The 17402-nt window shown below is 38.3% G+C and overlaps 5 protein-coding genes across 6 annotated transcripts; 1 reads left to right on the forward strand and 4 right to left on the reverse strand.

The window, feature by feature from the left end:
* On the reverse strand, positions 32–2923 carry LOC104716021 (G-type lectin S-receptor-like serine/threonine-protein kinase At1g61390). Its single transcript, XM_019230122.1, has 8 exons — positions 2909–2923; positions 2051–2726; positions 1818–1928; positions 1362–1531; positions 1064–1274; positions 722–959; positions 496–640; positions 32–411 (listed from the first exon to the last, which is right to left on the reverse strand). Exons 1-8 carry the CDS (start codon positions 2921–2923, stop codon positions 121–123), a joined length of 1857 nt encoding a protein of 618 aa, XP_019085667.1. The 3' UTR covers positions 32–120.
* LOC104714473 (G-type lectin S-receptor-like serine/threonine-protein kinase At1g61440) lies at positions 2907–7110 on the reverse strand. 2 transcript variants are annotated; one of them, XM_010431858.2, is made up of 9 exons: positions 6787–7110; positions 6563–6674; positions 4947–6139; positions 4722–4823; positions 4312–4463; positions 4026–4236; positions 3699–3936; positions 3469–3619; positions 2907–3372 (listed from the first exon to the last, which is right to left on the reverse strand). In XM_010431858.2, the coding sequence occupies exons 2-9, from the start codon at positions 6640–6642 to the stop codon at positions 3076–3078; spliced, it is 2424 nt and encodes an 807-aa protein (XP_010430160.1). In that variant the 5' UTR covers positions 6643–6674; positions 6787–7110; the 3' UTR covers positions 2907–3075. The 2 variants fall into 2 exon arrangements, with proteins under 2 accessions (XP_010430160.1, XP_010430159.1); XM_010431857.2 differs by having other exon boundaries at positions 6764–7110.
* Positions 7285–8133, forward strand: LOC104714472. The gene is made up of 4 exons (XM_010431856.2): positions 7285–7378; positions 7464–7626; positions 7744–7837; positions 7921–8133. Exons 1-4 carry the CDS (start codon positions 7319–7321, stop codon positions 8105–8107), a joined length of 504 nt encoding a protein of 167 aa, XP_010430158.1. The 5' UTR covers positions 7285–7318; the 3' UTR covers positions 8108–8133.
* Positions 8130–12168, reverse strand: LOC104714471 (G-type lectin S-receptor-like serine/threonine-protein kinase At1g61480). The gene is made up of 7 exons (XM_010431855.1): positions 9943–12168; positions 9702–9812; positions 9450–9616; positions 9154–9364; positions 8818–9055; positions 8577–8727; positions 8130–8493 (listed from the first exon to the last, which is right to left on the reverse strand). Exons 1-7 carry the CDS (start codon positions 11195–11197, stop codon positions 8200–8202), a joined length of 2427 nt encoding a protein of 808 aa, XP_010430157.1. The 5' UTR covers positions 11198–12168; the 3' UTR covers positions 8130–8199.
* Positions 12530–17138, reverse strand: LOC104714470 (G-type lectin S-receptor-like serine/threonine-protein kinase At1g61490). Its single transcript, XM_010431851.2, has 8 exons — positions 16761–17138; positions 14521–16641; positions 14290–14400; positions 13877–14028; positions 13587–13797; positions 13251–13488; positions 13002–13152; positions 12530–12908 (listed from the first exon to the last, which is right to left on the reverse strand). Exons 2-8 carry the CDS (start codon positions 15773–15775, stop codon positions 12615–12617), a joined length of 2412 nt encoding a protein of 803 aa, XP_010430153.1. The 5' UTR covers positions 15776–16641; positions 16761–17138; the 3' UTR covers positions 12530–12614.

The following is a 17402-nucleotide window of genomic DNA, read 5'->3' on the forward strand; positions in this document are numbered from 1 at the left end:
ATTTTTAAAAACCTTTAATTTGAAGAAACGAAGGAAGGAAACAAATATAAAAAAAGTTGGTTACTTTATTTTACAAGAGAAACAAACAAACCACACTTTTTGAATCCACTCGTAGTTTCTTTAACGCCCTTGGATCACAGATTGTGTCATCTCGTTGACGGTGATCAAATCATTAGACGGAGATAATGCTTCATTGTTCACTGTAAACATGGGTTGTTTTGGTAATGGAAGATCTGATGTTGTGGTGAGCATAGACAGCAACTCGAGTGTGTTGGGTCTTTCTGAAGGTTGGTGTTGGATACAGAGCAGACCAATCTGAACAGATCTCCCAACTTCGGCTGGACGAGAAGAATCAGCAAGATCTTGATCAAGAAGATCAACTCCTTTGGTCTCACACCAAGATTCCCATGCCTGTTGTTTAGTTTGATATCTTAAAAGTATCAGAGCAAGAACCTGTTTTGAAAATCCTCTGTAAATGTAAAAGTGTTAACTTACATATACAAGTAGAGTTTTCCCTTCTTCGTTGAATCTTGAGATCTTCTCTCCAGTGATGATCTCTAATAGTAGAACTCCGAAACTATAGATGTCTGATTTCTCAGAGAACACTCCAGTCCATGCATACTCAGGAGCCATGTATCCTCTGTGCAAACATCAAGATTGGTTATTAATTATGAGTATGAAGAATCTTGTGAAGAATGTTTTCGAGAAGAATGGTTCTTACAGAGTTCCTACAACCCTGCGAGTGTTTTCCTGACATTGGGTTCCCTGAAACATCCGAGCCAATCCGAAATCTGATATTTTTGGGATCATTTTCTCGTCCAGAAGAATGTTGCTGACCTTCAGGTCTCGGTGAATTACCCTGAGGCGTGAATCACGGTGGAGATAGAGAAGTCCACGCGCAATACCTTGAATGATGTTGAACCTCTTTGGCCAATCAATCACAAGCTTTAGAGTTGAATCTAGCCAATGAGATAGAACATATTAGTGATAGTAGTGACAATGACATATTTTATAATTCTCATATGATGGAAGAACCAAGAAGTTAATGGAATAGAGGACTGACCAAAGAGGAAAACGTCGAGGCTTTTGTTCACCAAAAACTCATAAACCAATAGTTTCTCTTCTCCTTCGATGCTGCATCCCAAAAGCCGAACCAAGTTTTTATGTTGCAGTTTGGAGATTAATCTTATTTCATTCATGAACTCGTCTGCACCCTGTCCAGAGCTGCTAGAAAGACGTTTAACGGCTATTTCTTTTCCGTCTTCTAAATTTCCCTGGAAGAATAATTGCACACAGTAAAGGAAAATACAGAACAAGAACAAAAAAAAAGAAAGTAAATAGAAGAACAGAATGATAGATACCTTATATACTGGACCAAATCCACCTTGACCAAGTTTATTTGAGGAATTGAAGTCATTGGTGGCAGTACGTATGGTATGCATCGGAAAGAAATTTACACCTGTGACATCTTGTGGTTCCATATCCTTCTTCCAAGCATCTTGTGAAGTGTTGATGAACATAGGATTTGTTTCTATGAGTAAGAAGTGTTCATCTGTTAGTGCTTAACTTGTAGCAGTTTAGCATCCAAGTATTGACTTTCAATAGAATTGAACATATTAACTCTTAGGACATCTAGCTTTAACAGAACATACATTAACTTCCCAAAAGTAACTGTCTACCTGAGACTGTCCCTTGGGACACAACTTTAGAATTCTAGAAATTAGTGTATATGGATGAAGAGGAAGATATTCATTTCCTTCGGATTTGGTTACAGAGTTAAAATGAAAAAAAAATGACAAGCAAAGAGAGTGTCTCACCATTTTGTTTTATTCTGTATCTCCAGAACTTATTTGCGGCAAAGACCAAGATCACGAAAACGGAAAGGCTCGCAGTAGTACCTACAATAATCTTCGTTCGACTACTTCCAGCTGATATAATCACCAAAAACCAAAAACATTAAACCATGCTGCTCGAGAGAGATAGAGAAAGTTAAACGTCAAATATAGTAAGTGAACAATAGTCACTATAAAAAAATGCCTTTCATTCCTACCCAATTCCGAACTTGCAAGACGAAGGGAGAGAGATTCCCCATCAGACAAAAATTGAACTGTGTCTACCAGCTCTCGGTTCCATACCAAGCATCCAATTCCACTAATATAAGCAAAGGCTGTGCAGGAACAGTTGCCAAGACAATCTTGGTAGCACTGTTCTGCACTGAGAAAGCCCGCCAATTGGTACAGATCTGGAGTCTTTACATTGGTCATATGGTAGAAGCCATCTGTCTTTTTGCCATGTGTTTTTGAAGAAGAATTCGTATGGCAAGTTAAGTGCGTATGTCTCACACACCCACTTGTCCAATTCCCTTTTCTCCACTCCTCATCTGACTTTGGTACAAACCCTTTCAAGCATATGCACTTTGGGTTTCTAGATCTCACACACAAACCAAAAGGCCCGCAAGCTCCATACAGATCACATGAGCTTGTTGGAGCCTCAAAGTGAAGCATCCAATGTTTCCCATCATTCCAAAGGATCTTCATTTTTCCCTCTGATGTAAGCGTTACATACGATAATTTATAGTTTCGTAACATGGAATAAGAAAAAGATGCTGTGCCCTTTGCTACATCTTGGGCAACAGTGAATGGACTTACATATGATGCATCAATTCCAGGTATCCCAGAGAATGCCGACTTTAAAAGCTTTAACTGAAACAAAACCACCAATACGGCCTAACTAGATTCATTGAGGAAATTGCAAACTGGTTGCAATAGTGAAGTCTAAAAACATAGAAGAAGCTTACCTGAAACACTGCACGGGTTTAAGCATGCGTCAGCCACAACTCCTTGTGGCCAGCTTCGAAGACTTACTGTTCAGTTAGATATTTCACCGAACAGTTCGGTTAGGAAATTACCAACTCTTTGAACATGCCTTTTTGCATATAATGTATATATAATTTTTGAATGTAATTTTCACTTTTTACATGATGAAATAAAATAAGAAAATAGTGTAATAAGTTGAAGTTATCAACAACATTAGAGAATTAGTCACAATTGTACAGTTTCCATCACATATTGTAGCTCAACGTCCTTGGATCACAGACTCTGTCACCTCATTGACAGTGATCATCGAATCATTAGACGGTGATTCTTCATCTCTAGTGTGCACTGCAAATGTGGGTTGTTTAGGCAGAGGAAGATCTGAGGTTGTGGTGAGCATAGACAGCAACTCAAGTGTGTTTGGTCTGTCTGCAGGTTTGTGTTGAACACAAAGCAAACCAATCTGTACACACCTTCCAATTTCAGATGGGTGACAAGAATCAGCAAGAGCTTGGTCCAAAAGATTAACTCCACGGGTTTCACACCAAGATTCCCATACCTGTGTTAGTTACAATTATAAGATCTTAAGCATACAAGAGAAACAAACCTTTCGCAACCTCTACAAGTTCATGAAAATATGAAGTCTCTGACTTACATATGCAAGAAGTGCTTTTCCTTCCTGGCCATAGCTGAACCTCGAGATCTTCTCTCCGCTGATGATTTCTAACAGTAGAACTCCGAAGCTGTAGATGTCTGATTTCTCAGAGAAAACTCCAGTCCATGCATACTCAGGAGCCATATATCCTCTGTTTAAAAACCAAGTAGTTTCACCCACTTTAATATATGGTTATCTAGTTTAATATGTAACCAAAGAATGGTACTTACAGAGTTCCGACAACCCTGCGAGTTTTGTCCTGATATTGGGTTCCCTGAAACATCCGAGCCAATCCAAAATCTGATATCTTCGGGTTCATTTTCTCGTCCAGAAGAATGTTACTGACCTTCAGGTCTCGGTGAATAACTCTGAGGCGTGAGTCACGGTGGAGATAGAGAAGTCCACGCGCAATACCTTGAATGATATCAAATCTCTTTGGCCAATCTATCTCGAGCCTTTTTCTTGAATCTAAGCGATAATACCATGTAAAAACTGTAAGATAAGCAGTTCAACATAGAGAGAGTAAAGCTAGAGGAAAGAGGTATGATGTGACTGACCAAAGACAAAAGTATCAAGGCTTTTGTTTTTCATAAACTCATAAATCAATAGCTTCTCTTTTCCTTCGACGCAGCATCCCAAAACCCGGACTAAGTTCCTGTGTTGGAGTTTTGATATCAGTACTATTTCATTCATGAACTCCTGTTTGCCTTGCTCAGAGCTGCTAGAAAGGCGTTTTACCGCAATTTCTCTTCCATCTTGCAGTTTTCCCTGAGATAAGTTGCAAATGTCATCTCAAGAAAAGACAGAATAGAAAAAGAGCAAAGAGTATAAAACATTTCTCACCTTGTAAACGGAACCAAATCCACCATATCCAAGTTTGTTTGATAGACTGAAACTATCTGTAGCAGTTTGTATGGTATTCATCTCAAAAAATTCTAAACCTGGGACGTCTTGTGTTTTCAGATCATTTCTCCATGCATCCTTTGATATATGAGCTGAAATTTGGTTAAGAATTTGTGTCGTTACCAACTGAGCATATTCAGATTTTTTAAAACAAGACGAAACCAATGTAACAAAAAGTGCATATATGAGTCTGTCAATTTAGTGTAGGTTTGATGTAGTGGAAACTACACCTTTTTATATAACGATAATTCGTAACAAATGTAAAAGAGCCTAGAATCCTTTTCTTGACAACCAAATGAATAGATGACAAAAATATGAGATTGTTCATAGTAAAGCCATCAGTGTGTTACCTGCTCTCAATCTCCAAATACCAAATGCAGCAACGCCCAAGATCACAAAAAGGGAAAGGCTCACTGTAATAGCAACAATGGACTTCTTGTCGTTATTTACATCTGCGGAATTTAGGACAAGAATTAAACAATAAGTCATACTTCTATCGAAAATATCAATATCAGTGAAGTAGAAGGATATAATTGCAAAAGAAGAAGGTCTTTGAATTATCTTATAAGCCATACCTAGCTCAGAATGTGCAAGACGAATGGAAAGAACTTCTCCTCCTGCAGAAAATTGCACTGTGTCCATTAAGTCCTTGCTCCACATTAAGCACCCTATTCCAGGAATGTTCGCGAAGGCCACACAAGAACAATTGTGGAGGCAGTTTTGGTAACATTCTTCAGCATCCACAGAATTTGCATATTCGTAAAAGTCTGGAGGCTTTACGTTGAGAACTGTATGGAAGACGTTTGCATCTTTTCCAGTAGAGTTTCCGTGACAATGTAGTTCGGTACGCCTCACACAGCCACTAGTCCAGTTTCCTCTTTTCCACTCCTCAATGGATTTAGGAACGAAACCTTTGAAGCATTTACACTTTGGAGGTACTGATACAATACATAACCCAAAAGGTCCACACGCACCGTAAATATCACAAGAATTAACTGGACCCTCGTAGCTTGATTCCCAGTCCATTCCATTATGCTGTAACACCTTCATTGATCCCTCTGATGTTAACAGTATACGTGAAAGTTTGTAGTATCTATCAAAATATAAAAAGTACCCTGATCCATTTACATCCTGGTGTATGCTGAATGGACTTGTGTATGAATCATCCATTAGCGGTAACCCGGTGAACCTTGTTTTAGCCCATGGACCGGTTCTATAATAAGGGGCAGAGCCTCTCATAACAAACCCCTGTGATGGAACTTGCGGTGTAATCTTAACCATAAAGTCACCAGGCGATGGATCAGTGGAACTTTTCCAAGAAGTCAACCCTCTCTTCTCACCGGTGACGAGATTATACATCATAGTTGATGTAGGGAGCAGAGTATTACCAAGATGCTCAAAGCTTTGCCATAGAGTGATTCCCGAAACTTTATCTATGAAAACAAAATTCCCACTGTCTGTAAGCTCTGCACGAGACCCTTTGGATGCAAAAATAACTCCGGTAGACCACCACACAACACCATTGTTTCCATTAGATAACAGAAGACTTCCGTTGCTGCTGATACCGAGATTTGCAGTGGGGTCTGTAACAGGCTTCTCTCTATTTGCCACCCACACAACCACCTGAGGAATGATACCCTTGAACCAAATTCCAACATACTGATTTTGGGAGTTATTAAAACTGAAGAACCCCAACTCATAAACACCATTAGAGGAGCTAAGAGTTTTTCCTATTGACAAAGGACTCTCTTCCGTTATCCCTGCAAAGCTAAAACTTATAAAGATGGCAAATAAGAGCAAATAAGCAAAGAACATGATCCTCTTCTTCCCCATATGTTTCTTTCTCTCCAATAAGACAATAACTATCTTCTTCAGGTAAGATTAAGAAGCAAACATATAACACGAGCAAGAAAGTCAAGAAAAAGAAAAAACATAGAAAAAAAACTCAGGGACTTGTGGAAACTATTATCAATGATGATTCAAATCAACCGCAACAATAAACAATGATGACTCAAATCAACCGCACTTATGTTCCAAAATTCTACAATACTAATTTGTTCAAATGATTACGTAATTTAAACAAACAAAGTCTAACTTTTTACCCATTCAAATACGCAAACATAGTCATTTACTCATTTTTATGTCCTTATTAGCACATTGGGCAGAGAACCAGTGAAAGATTGGCACTTACACAGTATGCACCAATTTCGAAAAAGGAAAAATTTTCACTGATTGACTGACTACAGACTGAAAATTTCCTGTTTTCCCCATGTTCTTGCTTGCTAGCTCGTAGTATCCAGAATCTGCAAATGATAAACATCAACACCCTTGCATCAGATGACGAGGATATGATATATGTTCTTGTTGGCTTCTTAAAGAATTGTTTTTTAACCCTTAAAACACATTAAATGTTACTGGTATATTCATCGGAACAGCTTTCTTGAACTGGAGGATACTATTATAAAGTTCACTGAGGCATTTCATCGAACAGTTGTAGTGCATAATCAAAACGTTCAGAGCTCCCGTAACGCCGCTGGATCTTGATGCCCCGATCTACATAATTGGCCAATTTGCAACTCCAAACATCTGAGTTCAACTGTTTTTGATTGTTACAAAATAACCGAAAAATTCAACAGTCAACATTGGCGTGTGACTGTGTGCCAGTAGAGAGAAGAGAAGACTACTTCAACAGTCAAATTCTTCTACAAGACTAGAATCTGAACCGGAAAGTACAAACCGAACCAAACTGAATCTGAATCGGTTCGTATTAATGCGAAAGATCCAGTAAAATCCAACTCTGACTATATCTTGGGTCTCACTGGGCCGATTTTAATTAAAAGCCCAAAAACCCAGTAAGATATTATCTTCCCCTAACTCTCTAACTGACTTTGATTTTGAAATTTGAAAAGAAGCGGAAGCGATACAGAGCTGAGAGCTGAGAGCTGAGATGGAGGATTCAGGTGCGATTCTATGTCAGATCTCTATTTTCAAGGACATGCTTGATCAGGTTTCACTCTTCTCCTTTATCTTCTTCTTCACTGGTTTGTTTTCTCGCCTTTTAGCTTAGTTTGAGCTGTGACCTAATGAAACAGGTCAATCGTGAAATCGAAGCAAACATTCAGGTGACGAGAGAGATCGAATCGCAGATCGGAGCTTGTTCTGAGATAGAATCGAATCTTTCTCTCAAGGAAGCTGAGCTTACTAGATCTTTCCTCGCTTCTCAGTTCGAAATCAGCGGTTTAATCTCCGTTACAGGTTTCTGAATTTGTTCCTATGATTTCGTGTTTTTTTTTTTTTTTTTTTTTTTTTTTTTTTTTTTTTTTTTTTTTTTTAATTCTCAATTCGAATGACTATGTTTTGTTTCCTTAATAGCTGATTCAAGAAACCATGTGAAGCTATTGGAGGATGAGATTTGTCGCCTGAGAACTGAGCACAGTGAGCTGATTACAAGGCTAACAGAGAAGCGGTGAACATTGACTGCATTGTTTCCTGATATTTTATAATCTTAAGATTAAGAGAAGCATTGATATGGGAGTTTTTGTACAACAGGGAAGAGTTTGTGAAGATGTGTTTTGGATTCCAGAGTGATATTGAAGACAGTGAATTCAAGAGTTTAGTGTCAGAGAAGGAGTTTCTAGAAAACGAAGTTCGGATGTTGGAGGAGAAGAACATGGATGTGAAAAACTCGATTTTGGCTTACATGGAAGATGAAATGAGAAATCTATTATCTGATTAGTGCTTCTAGAATGATGAAAGTGTTAGCCATAGTAATTTTCTCTATTTACTTAATGAAATAGTCTTTTACAAAAAAGCCTGAAAGGTGATTTCTCATCGCCCTAGGATTACAGACTGTGTCATCTCATTGACAGTGATCAACCTCTTAGATGGTGATTCTTCATCCATTGTGTTCACTACAAATGTGGGTTGTTTTGGTGGTGGAAGATCTGATGTTGTGGTGAGCATAGACAGCAACTCAAGTGTGTTTGGTCTGTCTGCAGTTTGGTGTTGGACACAGAGTAATCCTATCTGAACACATCTCTCAACTTCTACGGGGTGACATGAATGAGCAAGTGCTTGATCAAGAAGATCCACTCCTCCAGTTTCATACCAAGATTCCCACGCCTGTTGTTCAGTTTCAGATCTTAAGAATATAAAAGCAAGAAACCGCAAGTGTGTGAAAAATGAAAACCTCAAGTCTAACTTACATATGCAATAAGATTTTTTCCTTCTTCACCATAGCTGAACCTTGAGATCTTCTCTCCGCTGATGATTTCTAATAGCAAAACTCCGAAGCTGTAGATGTCAGACTTCTCAGAGAACATCCCAGTCCATGCATACTCTGGAGCCATATATCCTCTGTGCAAACATCAAATAGTTTCAACCAAGATTAATACAAGATTACGACTATGAATCTTGTTAAGCATGTTTTTGAAAATAGAGTCTTACAGAGTTCCTACAACCCTGCGAGTATTGTCCTGATATTCAGTTCCCTGATACATCCGAGCCAATCCAAAATCTGATATCTTTGGATTCATCTTCTCGTCAAGAAGAATATTGCTAACCTTCAGATCTCGGTGAATTACCTTGAGGTGTGAGTCACGATGGAGATAGTGAATTCCACGCGCAATGCCTTGAATGATATCAAATCTCTTTGGCCAGTCAATCTCAAGCTTTTTTCTTGAATCTAAGCAAACAATACAGCGTTAAAAACAATCAGATAAGACAGTTCCATGTAGATAAAAAAGCTGCTGACAGTAAGGAATAAGGCAAGAAAGGACTCACCAAAGAGAAAAGTATCAAGGCTTTTGTTCAACATAAACTCATAAATTAATAGCTTCTCTTCTCCTTCAATGCAACATCCCAAAATCCGAGCTAAGTTTTTATGTTGAAGTTTTGAGATGAGTACTATTTCATTCATGAACTCTTCTTTCCCCTGCCCCGAGCTGCTAGAAAGCCGTTTTACAGCAATTTCTTTCCCATCTTGCAGCTTTCCCTGAAACAACAGATTGCAGAAGGTCATATGGAGAGAATATAAATAAAAAAATAGAAAAGAGCACAGAGGTTAAAAATTCTCTGACCTTATAAACTGGGCCGAATCCACCTTGTCCGAGTTTATTTGTGAGACTGAAATCATTGGTGGCAGTTTGAATGGTATTTATCTCAAAGAAATTTAAACCTGGGACATCTTGTGGTTTCAGATCATTCCTCCATGTATCTTGGGAAGCAGAATCCTTTGTTATATTAACTGAAACAAGAGTATCAAGAGAATGAATACTGTAAATAAACAACAAGAGATCAATATAGAGATAGCGAAGTCATCAGTATGTTACCATTATGTTTCACTCTGTATCTCCAGAAACCAAACGCAGCAGAAGTCATTATCACAAAAAGAGAAAGGCTCACAATACTAGCAGTAATGATCTTGTTACGCTCATTCCCATCTGAGATTAATAAGAAGAAAGAAAAATAATCAGTACGCCATGCTGTTACTTAAGAGAACACTATCATTGGAGTGGAAGATAGAGCTGTAAGTGATGGAATAGCTCTTTCCTGTTATCATTTAAGCCATACCTAGTTCAGAACGTGCAAGACGAATGGAAAGAATTTCTCCTCCTGGAGATAACTGCACAGTGTCTATTAGGTCTTGGTTCCACATTAAGCACCCTATTCCATTGATATAAGCAAAAGCCAAGCAAGAACAATTCTGGAGGCAACTTTGGTGGCATTCTTCAGCGTCCAAAAAAGTTTCAAATTCATATAAGTCTGGAAGCTTTATGTTGGGAACAGTATGGAAACCGTTTGAATCTTTGCCGGTAGAGTTTCCTTGACAATGTAGTTCCGTACGCCTCTTACAACCATTAGTCCAATTTCCTCTTTTCCACTCCTCAGAGGATTTTGGTACAAACCCTTTGAAGCATTTACACTTCGGAGGTACTGACTCAACACAAAAACCAAAAGGTCCACACACACCGTACCTTTCACAATGATCGTCTGGAGCCTCAAAATCTAACTCCCAGTTAGTCTCACTCTGCTGATAAATCTTCAGTACGCCCTCTGTTGTTATCATTATTCGTGAACGTCTGGAGTTTGTTTCTAAATAAGTGAAGGATGCAGACCCGTTTGTATCCTGCTGAACGGCGAATGGACTTGTATATGAATTATCCATTAGCGGTATCCCGGTGAACCTTGTTTTAGCCCATGGACCGCTTCTCCAATAAGGATTTGAGCCTCTCATAATAAACACTTGTGATGGTACTTGCGTTGTAATCTGAACCATAAATTCACCAGGCGAAGGATCGTTGTCACTTTTCCAAGAAGTTAATACCCGTTTCTCACCTGTGGTGAGATTATACATCAAGGTTGAGAAAGGGAGCATAGTATCACCAAGATGCTCAAAGCTTCCCCATAGAGTTCTTCCAGAAACATTGTCTATGACAACTAGGTTTCCGTTGTCTGTAAGCTCGGCACGAGACCCATTAGTTGCAGAAATTTCTCCCATGGACCACACAACGCCATGTTTGCCGCTAAGTAAGAGAAGACTTCCATTGCTGCTGACAGAGAGATTTGCAGTGGAGTCTGTAACAGGCTTTTCTCTATTAGCCACCCACACAACCACTTGGGGAGTGATGCCCTTGAACCAGATGCCAACAAACTGATTCTGAGAGTCATTAGGACTGAAGAACCCCAATTCATAGACTCCATTAGGGGAGCTGAGAGTTTGTCCTATTGACAAAGGACTCTCTTTGGTTATCTCTGCATAGCTAAAACTTAAAAAGATTGTAAACAAGAGCATAGAAACAAAGAACATGATCTTCTTAGCCCCCATATGTGTTTGTATCCACAAGAAATATTTTCTTGCAATCAATTTAAGGAACGAACATGTGAACACGAGACTTGTTAAACTATTCTCAAGCAACCTATAGACAATGTTGACCAGACTGCATTGATGTTCCAGAAAACTTAGTAATACATAACAAATTTCGATACTTGTGTAATTATCACGTAGAAGTCAAACCTTCTTGTTGACAATAATGAAAAATAAAAGTCCAAACTTTTTTCTTGGCCTCACATACCAACGTTGAATATTTAACACTTAAAAGAATTGTCATTTTCACCAAGAACCAGTCAAAGGTAGGCATCTATATTCTGCATCAATACAAAAGATGAGATTTTTTCAGCTTGACCTGTGCTTAAAATGATGTGTTGTTAACGTGTCCTTGCCCAGCTCCAGAACCTGTGAAAAGGTACATAAACGTACATAAACTCCATTAGAGGAGCTGAGAGTTTGTCCTATTGACAAAGGACTCTCGTTCGTAATCCCTGCATAGCTAAAATTTAAAAGTCTGGTGAACAAGAACAAACAAGCAAAGAAGAACATGATCCTCTTCTCCCCAAGTGTTTTTTTTTGTCTCTCCAAGAACTATATCTTCTTTGGACTAATCTAAGAAGAAAAAACTATTCTTAAGTTAACAAGAACCTAAGTCACAAAAACAAATCTACACTCTGCGATCAGTCAAATGATGAGAATATGAATCAATCAGAATTTTCAACATGACTTTTAAGAAAACAAACAATAGAAAGTAAGCCAATAAAAAAAAAAAAGCTCAATACTTTGTGTATTTTCAACGAAGATGTCCAATCAACATTTAATCTCACATAGTAACATTGTAATTTTCATGTTCCTGTTATCTTTTGGCCCAGAACAAGTCAAAGATAAGCACCTATAATACTCAACATCAATCAAGAAGATGAGAATTTAATTCAGACTGTTAAAGAATCCAATACGTTACCCAATTAATCACATGTCAGTTGACCTCAGATTGTGTAGTTTCCATGTCTTTGCCCAGCTCTTTCAGTCCAGAACCTGCGAAAGATAAACAACTTAGATCATATGTCAACACGCTTTAAATTTCTTAAACTGCAGACTATGAATAGTCTCATTTTAAATCTCGTTCAGACATTTCACCGAACAATTCCAATGCATACCCAAAACGTTCAGAGGTTCGCTTATGCTGTTCGACCCTAATGTCCCCAAATCCAACTCAAACAACATTGGCGTGTCTCACTGTCACCAGAGAGAAGACGAATGTTTGCAAACCCAATACTATGGGAGTCCCCAAACTCTAAAGAGTAGCACCTAAACTCTCATCAATACAGATAAGACTAATTTAATAACATGTATTGAATAATGAATAAATAAAAAGTTGATCACTTCAACAAATAAATGATTATTGCATCGTTTCTTAACGCCCAAGAATCACAGATTGGGTCATGTCATTGACAGTGGTCAAATCCTTAGACATGGATTCATTATCTCTGGGGTGCAATGCAAATGTGGGTTGTTTTGGTGATGGAAGAACTGATGTTGTGGTGAGCATAGTCAGCAACTCAAGTGTGTTGGGTCTCTCTGAAGGTTGGTGTTGAACACAGAGCAGCCCAATCTGGGCACACCTTCCAACTTCAGATGGTTGACAAGAATCAGCAAGAGCTTGGTCCAAAAGATCAACTCCTTTGGTTTGACACCAAGATTCCCATGCCTGTTGTTTAGTTTCATATCTTAAGAGTATCAGAGCAAGAACCTATTTTGAAAATCCTCTGCAATTGTACCAAAACCTTAAGAATTAACTTACATATGCAAGAAGTGTTTTTCCTTCTTCGCCATAGCTGAACCGTGAGATCTTCTCCCCGCTGATGATTTCTAACAGTAGAACTCCAAAGCTATAGATGTCTGATTTCTCAGAGAATACTCCACTCCATGCATACTCAGGAGACATGTATCCTCTGTTTAAAAATCAAAATAGTATCATATCACCCACATTAATATTTGACTAACATGACAATGAATCTTGTCAAGCATGTTATTAAAGACAGGTTCTTACAGAGTTCCTACAACCCTGCGAGTATTGTCCTGATATTGGGTTCCCTGATACACCCGAGCCAATCCAAAATCTGATATTTTTGGGTTCATTCTCTCGTCCAGAAGAATGTTGCTGACCTTCAGATCTCGGTGAATTACCTTAAGGCGTGAGTCACGATGGAGATAGAGAAGTCCACGAGCAATACCTTGAATGATTTCAAATCTCTTTGGCCAATCAAGCTCGAGCCTTTTTCTTGTATCTAAGCAACAATACAGAATAAAACAACTCAGTTAAGAATTTCCACAATGGGAGAAGAAGCTGCTAATTGAAAGAGAAAGTCGTGCAGAAGTGACCCACCAAAGACAAAAGTATCAAGGCTTTTATTCAACATAAACTCATAAATCAATAGCTTCTCTTCTCCTTCGATGCAGCATCCCAAAATCCGGACTAAGTTTCTATGTTGGAGTTTTGAGATGAGTACTATTTCATTCATGAATTCCTCCTTGCCCTGTCCAGAGCTGCTTGAAAGCCGTTTTACTGCGATTTCTTTCCCATCTTGCATTTTTCCCTGAAACATGTTGCAAATGTCATCTTAAGAAAATAGAGAATTGAGTAGAAGAAAAAAAGTCGATTTAAAGGTTTCTGACCTTGTAAACGGAACCAAATCCACCTTGTCCAAGTTTGTTTGATAGACTGAAATTATTGGTGGCATTTTGAATGGTATTCATGTCAAAGAACACTAGACCTGAGACATCCTGTAGTGTCAGATCATTCCTCCATGCATGCTTTGATATATGAGCTGAAATATGAGCAAGAATTCGTGTGTTAGTGCTGAACATCTTTTGAAGCATATTCAGATATTTTGAAACAAGCCAAAGAACACATGCTGAATTTAAACTCGGTTTAGTGTACGTTTTCATTGTGGAAAAACTCTGTTTTTCTATTTTAGGTGTCGATAATTTGTAACATTAGACCCTACAATCGTTTTGTTGGCAAGCAAATGAATAAGGAAACAAAAACAACAAACCGATGGAGGGATAGAGGGATCATCAACGTGTACCATTATGTTTCATTCTACATCTCCAGAAACCAAACGCAGTAGAAGCCAATATCACAAAAAGAAAAAAGCTCAAAACACTAGCAACAATGGTTTTCTTGAACTTATTTACACCTGATACAAAATAACAAAAACAAATTAAAGAATAAGCCATGCTGCTACCAAATAGAACACTATCAATGGAGTTGAAAATAAAGTTGTAAAATTGATTAAGTAGTATCTTTTAAGCCATACCTAGTTCTGAACGTGCAAGGCGAATGGAAAGAATTTCACCTCCTGCAGAAAATTTCACTGCGTCCATGAGATCCTGGTTCCACAATAAGCACCCTATTCCATGGATATAAGCAAAGGCCAAGCAAGAACAATTGTGCAGGCAACTTTGGTAGCATTCTTCTGCATCTACAGAACTTGCGTATTCGTAAAAGTCTGGAAGCTTTATGTTGGCAACAGGATGGAAAATGTTTACATCTTTTCCAGTAAAGCTTTCTCGACAATATAGTTCAGTACGCCTCACACAACCACCAGTCCAGTTTCCTCTTTCCCACTCCTCAATGGAATGAGGAACAAACCCTTTAAAGCATTCACACTTTAAAGGTACTGACATAACACACAACCCAAATGGTCCACATACACCGTAAATATCGCATGAATTGGCTGGAGCCTTGTAACTTAATTCCCAATCTGTTCCGTTATGCCGAAACCTCTTCATTGATCCCTCTGATGTTAAGACTATACGTGAAAGTTTGAAGTTTCTATCAACATAAGTAAAGGATCCTGACCCATTTGCATCATGCTGAAGGTTGAATGGACTTGTATATGTGTCATCCATTAGCGGTATCCCTGTGAACCTTGTTTTAGCCCATGGACCGGTTCTATAGTAAGGTGTCAAGCCTCTCGTAATAAGCAACTGTGATGGCACTTGTGGTGTAATCTGACCTACAAATTCACCAGGCGATGGATTGGTGGAACTTTTCCAAGAACTCAACACCCGCTTCTCACCGCTGGCGAGATTATACATGAGGGCTGAGAAAGGGAGCATAGTATCACCAAGATGCTCAAAGCTTTCCCATACAGTTTTTCCTGAAACATTTTCTATGACAACTAGATTTCCGTTGTCTGTAAGCTCTGCACGACAGCCGTTCGATGCAAAAACTTCTCCCGTTGACCACACAACGCCATGTTTGCCATTAGATAACAGAAGGCTTCCATTGCTGCTGATAGCGAGATTTGCAGTGGAGTCTGTAACAGGCTTTTCTCTATTTGCCACCCACACAACCACCTGCGGAATGATACCTTTGAACCAGATTCCGACATACTGATTCACAGAGTTATTAGGACTGAAGAACCCCAATTCATAAACTCCATTAGAGGAGCTGAGAGTTTGTCCTACTGACAAAGGACTTTCTGTCGTTATTCCTGCATTGGTAAGACTTAAAAGGATGGTAAAGAAGAGTAAACAAGCAAAGAACACGGTCCTCTTCTTCCCCATGTGTCTCCAAGAACTATCTTCTTCAGATAATTTAACAAACAAAATACTCTTTGGTTAACAAGAAAGTAAGTCACGAAAACAAAGTCAGGGGCTTGTGAGAACTATACTCAAGCACCTAGAAATAACGCTGACGACACCACAGTTATGTTGCAAAATTCTCCACTACTTCATCCACAATTAACTTATACCTTTTCTAATAATAATATTAATTGCCAGTTTTCAACGGAGAAGTCTAACCTTTTAACCAGTCAACCATTTAAGTTGACCTTACAACCAATTAAAGATAGACATCTACACTCTGCGGTGAGAATATGAATCAATCAGATTTTTCAACGTTAATTTAAGAAGCGAAGTGAGAAAGTAAGCCAGGAAAAGCAAACCTCAGGGACTTGTGGGAATTGTTTTCTGAGACCTATAAGCAATGTTGACCACAAGGCACAAGGTATGGGCATAAGGTCAGCAATATAGAGTCTTTACATGTTGACTGATTCAAAGCTGCAATTGCTTTGCAAAACTGTGGATTCATGGAACTAACTCAAAATACCAATATAGACCAGTCTTTCATGGAAATTTAGAAACAAACCATTGAACAGTTGCATAAGAACCGATAAGATTCTCTAAGGAACCTGAAAGGCTGGTCTAGATAGGTTCCTCACTAGGCGTTTTGAGTTATTTCCATGAAACTTTGTTAAACCTTATCTAATAATACCAAATACATTTCAACCATTGTGTAATTTCCACGAAGAAATCCAAACCTTTTCACCCAATCAACATGTGACCTCACATAGCAACATTTTCATGTCATTGACCTCAGATTGAAACATTGTGTAGTTTCCATGTCCTTGCCAGCTCTTTGAGTCCAGAACCTGTAAAAGATAAACATCCATACTCAGGTTAATTTTGAATCTTACAAAAAAGTTTAAAATGTTTACCGTAACAAATTCTTGAATTGTAGACTATGATAAATCTCGTTCACGCATTTTACCGAACAGTTGCAGTGCAGAATTGAAACATTCAGACCTTCGCTAATGACGTTGGCACCTGATGCCCCAAATCGAGCCGATTCCAACTCTTGGGCTTCAGTGCTTCTCCCCCAAATTTAACACTTGGTGAGTCAGTGTCACCACCAGCGAGGTCATAAACTGTGAGACACACATTGGAACCGGTGGAAGAAAAACTCAGAAGAGTCGATAGATGAGAACCAATGAAATAGGTAACATATAGGTTGAAGAACCCATAGACTCTTTAAACAATGTTGAAGTTTATTAACATTGAAAAGTGTCCATCACTCATCATTTAACACACAACAATTGTATTTAAATACTAGCTATAAGTTAATTGTGGATGTGTTAATTGTTGTGTGTTAACTGATACCTAGTGTAAATTGTATTTAAATACTAGGTTTGTTAATTGTTAATTGTATTTAAATTGTATTTAAATACTAGGTTTGAAAAAACTTAAAAAAAAGACAAATCATGGGCTTAAAAAAGAGGTTGCTATTGGTTAAGATATCCAAGCAAGATGGGCTTTACTTATCATGGGCTTAAAAAAGCATAATACTACTACTTTAATTTCAAAAATATATAATTTAAACAAAAATTATAACGCGAAAATTACGTTTATAAAA

The sequence above is a fragment of the Camelina sativa genome, chromosome 9, assembly GCF_000633955.1.
Source record: "Camelina sativa cultivar DH55 chromosome 9, Cs, whole genome shotgun sequence".
NCBI lineage: Eukaryota > Viridiplantae > Streptophyta > Magnoliopsida > Brassicales > Brassicaceae > Camelina > Camelina sativa.

Coding starts and splice junctions, on each gene's coding strand:
- LOC104716021 (XM_019230122.1), bottom strand. Junction 641..721: donor CGCAGGGTTGTAGGAACTCT/GTAAGAACCATT, acceptor ATGTTTGCACAG/AGGATACATGGCTCCTGAGT. Junction 412..495: donor GGAAAACTCTACTTGTATAT/GTAAGTTAACAC, acceptor ACTAAACAACAG/GCATGGGAATCTTGGTGTGA.
- LOC104714473 (XM_010431857.2), bottom strand. Junction 4,824..4,946: donor TCTTGCACATTCTGAGCTAG/GTATGGCTTATA, acceptor TAAATTCCGCAG/ATGTAAATAACGACAAGAAG. Junction 3,620..3,698: donor CGCAGGGTTGTCGGAACTCT/GTAAGTACCATT, acceptor GTTTTTAAACAG/AGGATATATGGCTCCTGAGT.
- LOC104714472 (XM_010431856.2), top strand. CDS start 7,319: ATGGAGGATTCAGGTGCGATTCTATGTCAGATCTCTATTTTCAAGGAC. Junction 7,379..7,463: donor TCAAGGACATGCTTGATCAG/GTTTCACTCTTC, acceptor CTAATGAAACAG/GTCAATCGTGAAATCGAAGC. Junction 7,627..7,743: donor CGGTTTAATCTCCGTTACAG/GTTTCTGAATTT, acceptor TTTCCTTAATAG/CTGATTCAAGAAACCATGTG.
- LOC104714471 (XM_010431855.1), bottom strand. CDS start 11,197: ATGGGGGCTAAGAAGATCATGTTCTTTGTTTCTATGCTCTTGTTTACA. Junction 9,056..9,153: donor CCTTGATACTTTTCTCTTTG/GTGAGTCCTTTC, acceptor TTGTTTGCTTAG/ATTCAAGAAAAAAGCTTGAG. Junction 8,728..8,817: donor CGCAGGGTTGTAGGAACTCT/GTAAGACTCTAT, acceptor ATGTTTGCACAG/AGGATATATGGCTCCAGAGT.
- LOC104714470 (XM_010431851.2), bottom strand. CDS start 15,775: ATGGGGAAGAAGAGGACCGTGTTCTTTGCTTGTTTACTCTTCTTTACC. Junction 14,401..14,520: donor CCTTGCACGTTCAGAACTAG/GTATGGCTTAAA, acceptor ATTTTGTATCAG/GTGTAAATAAGTTCAAGAAA. Junction 13,798..13,876: donor GATTTGGTTCCGTTTACAAG/GTCAGAAACCTT, acceptor AACATGTTTCAG/GGAAAAATGCAAGATGGGAA.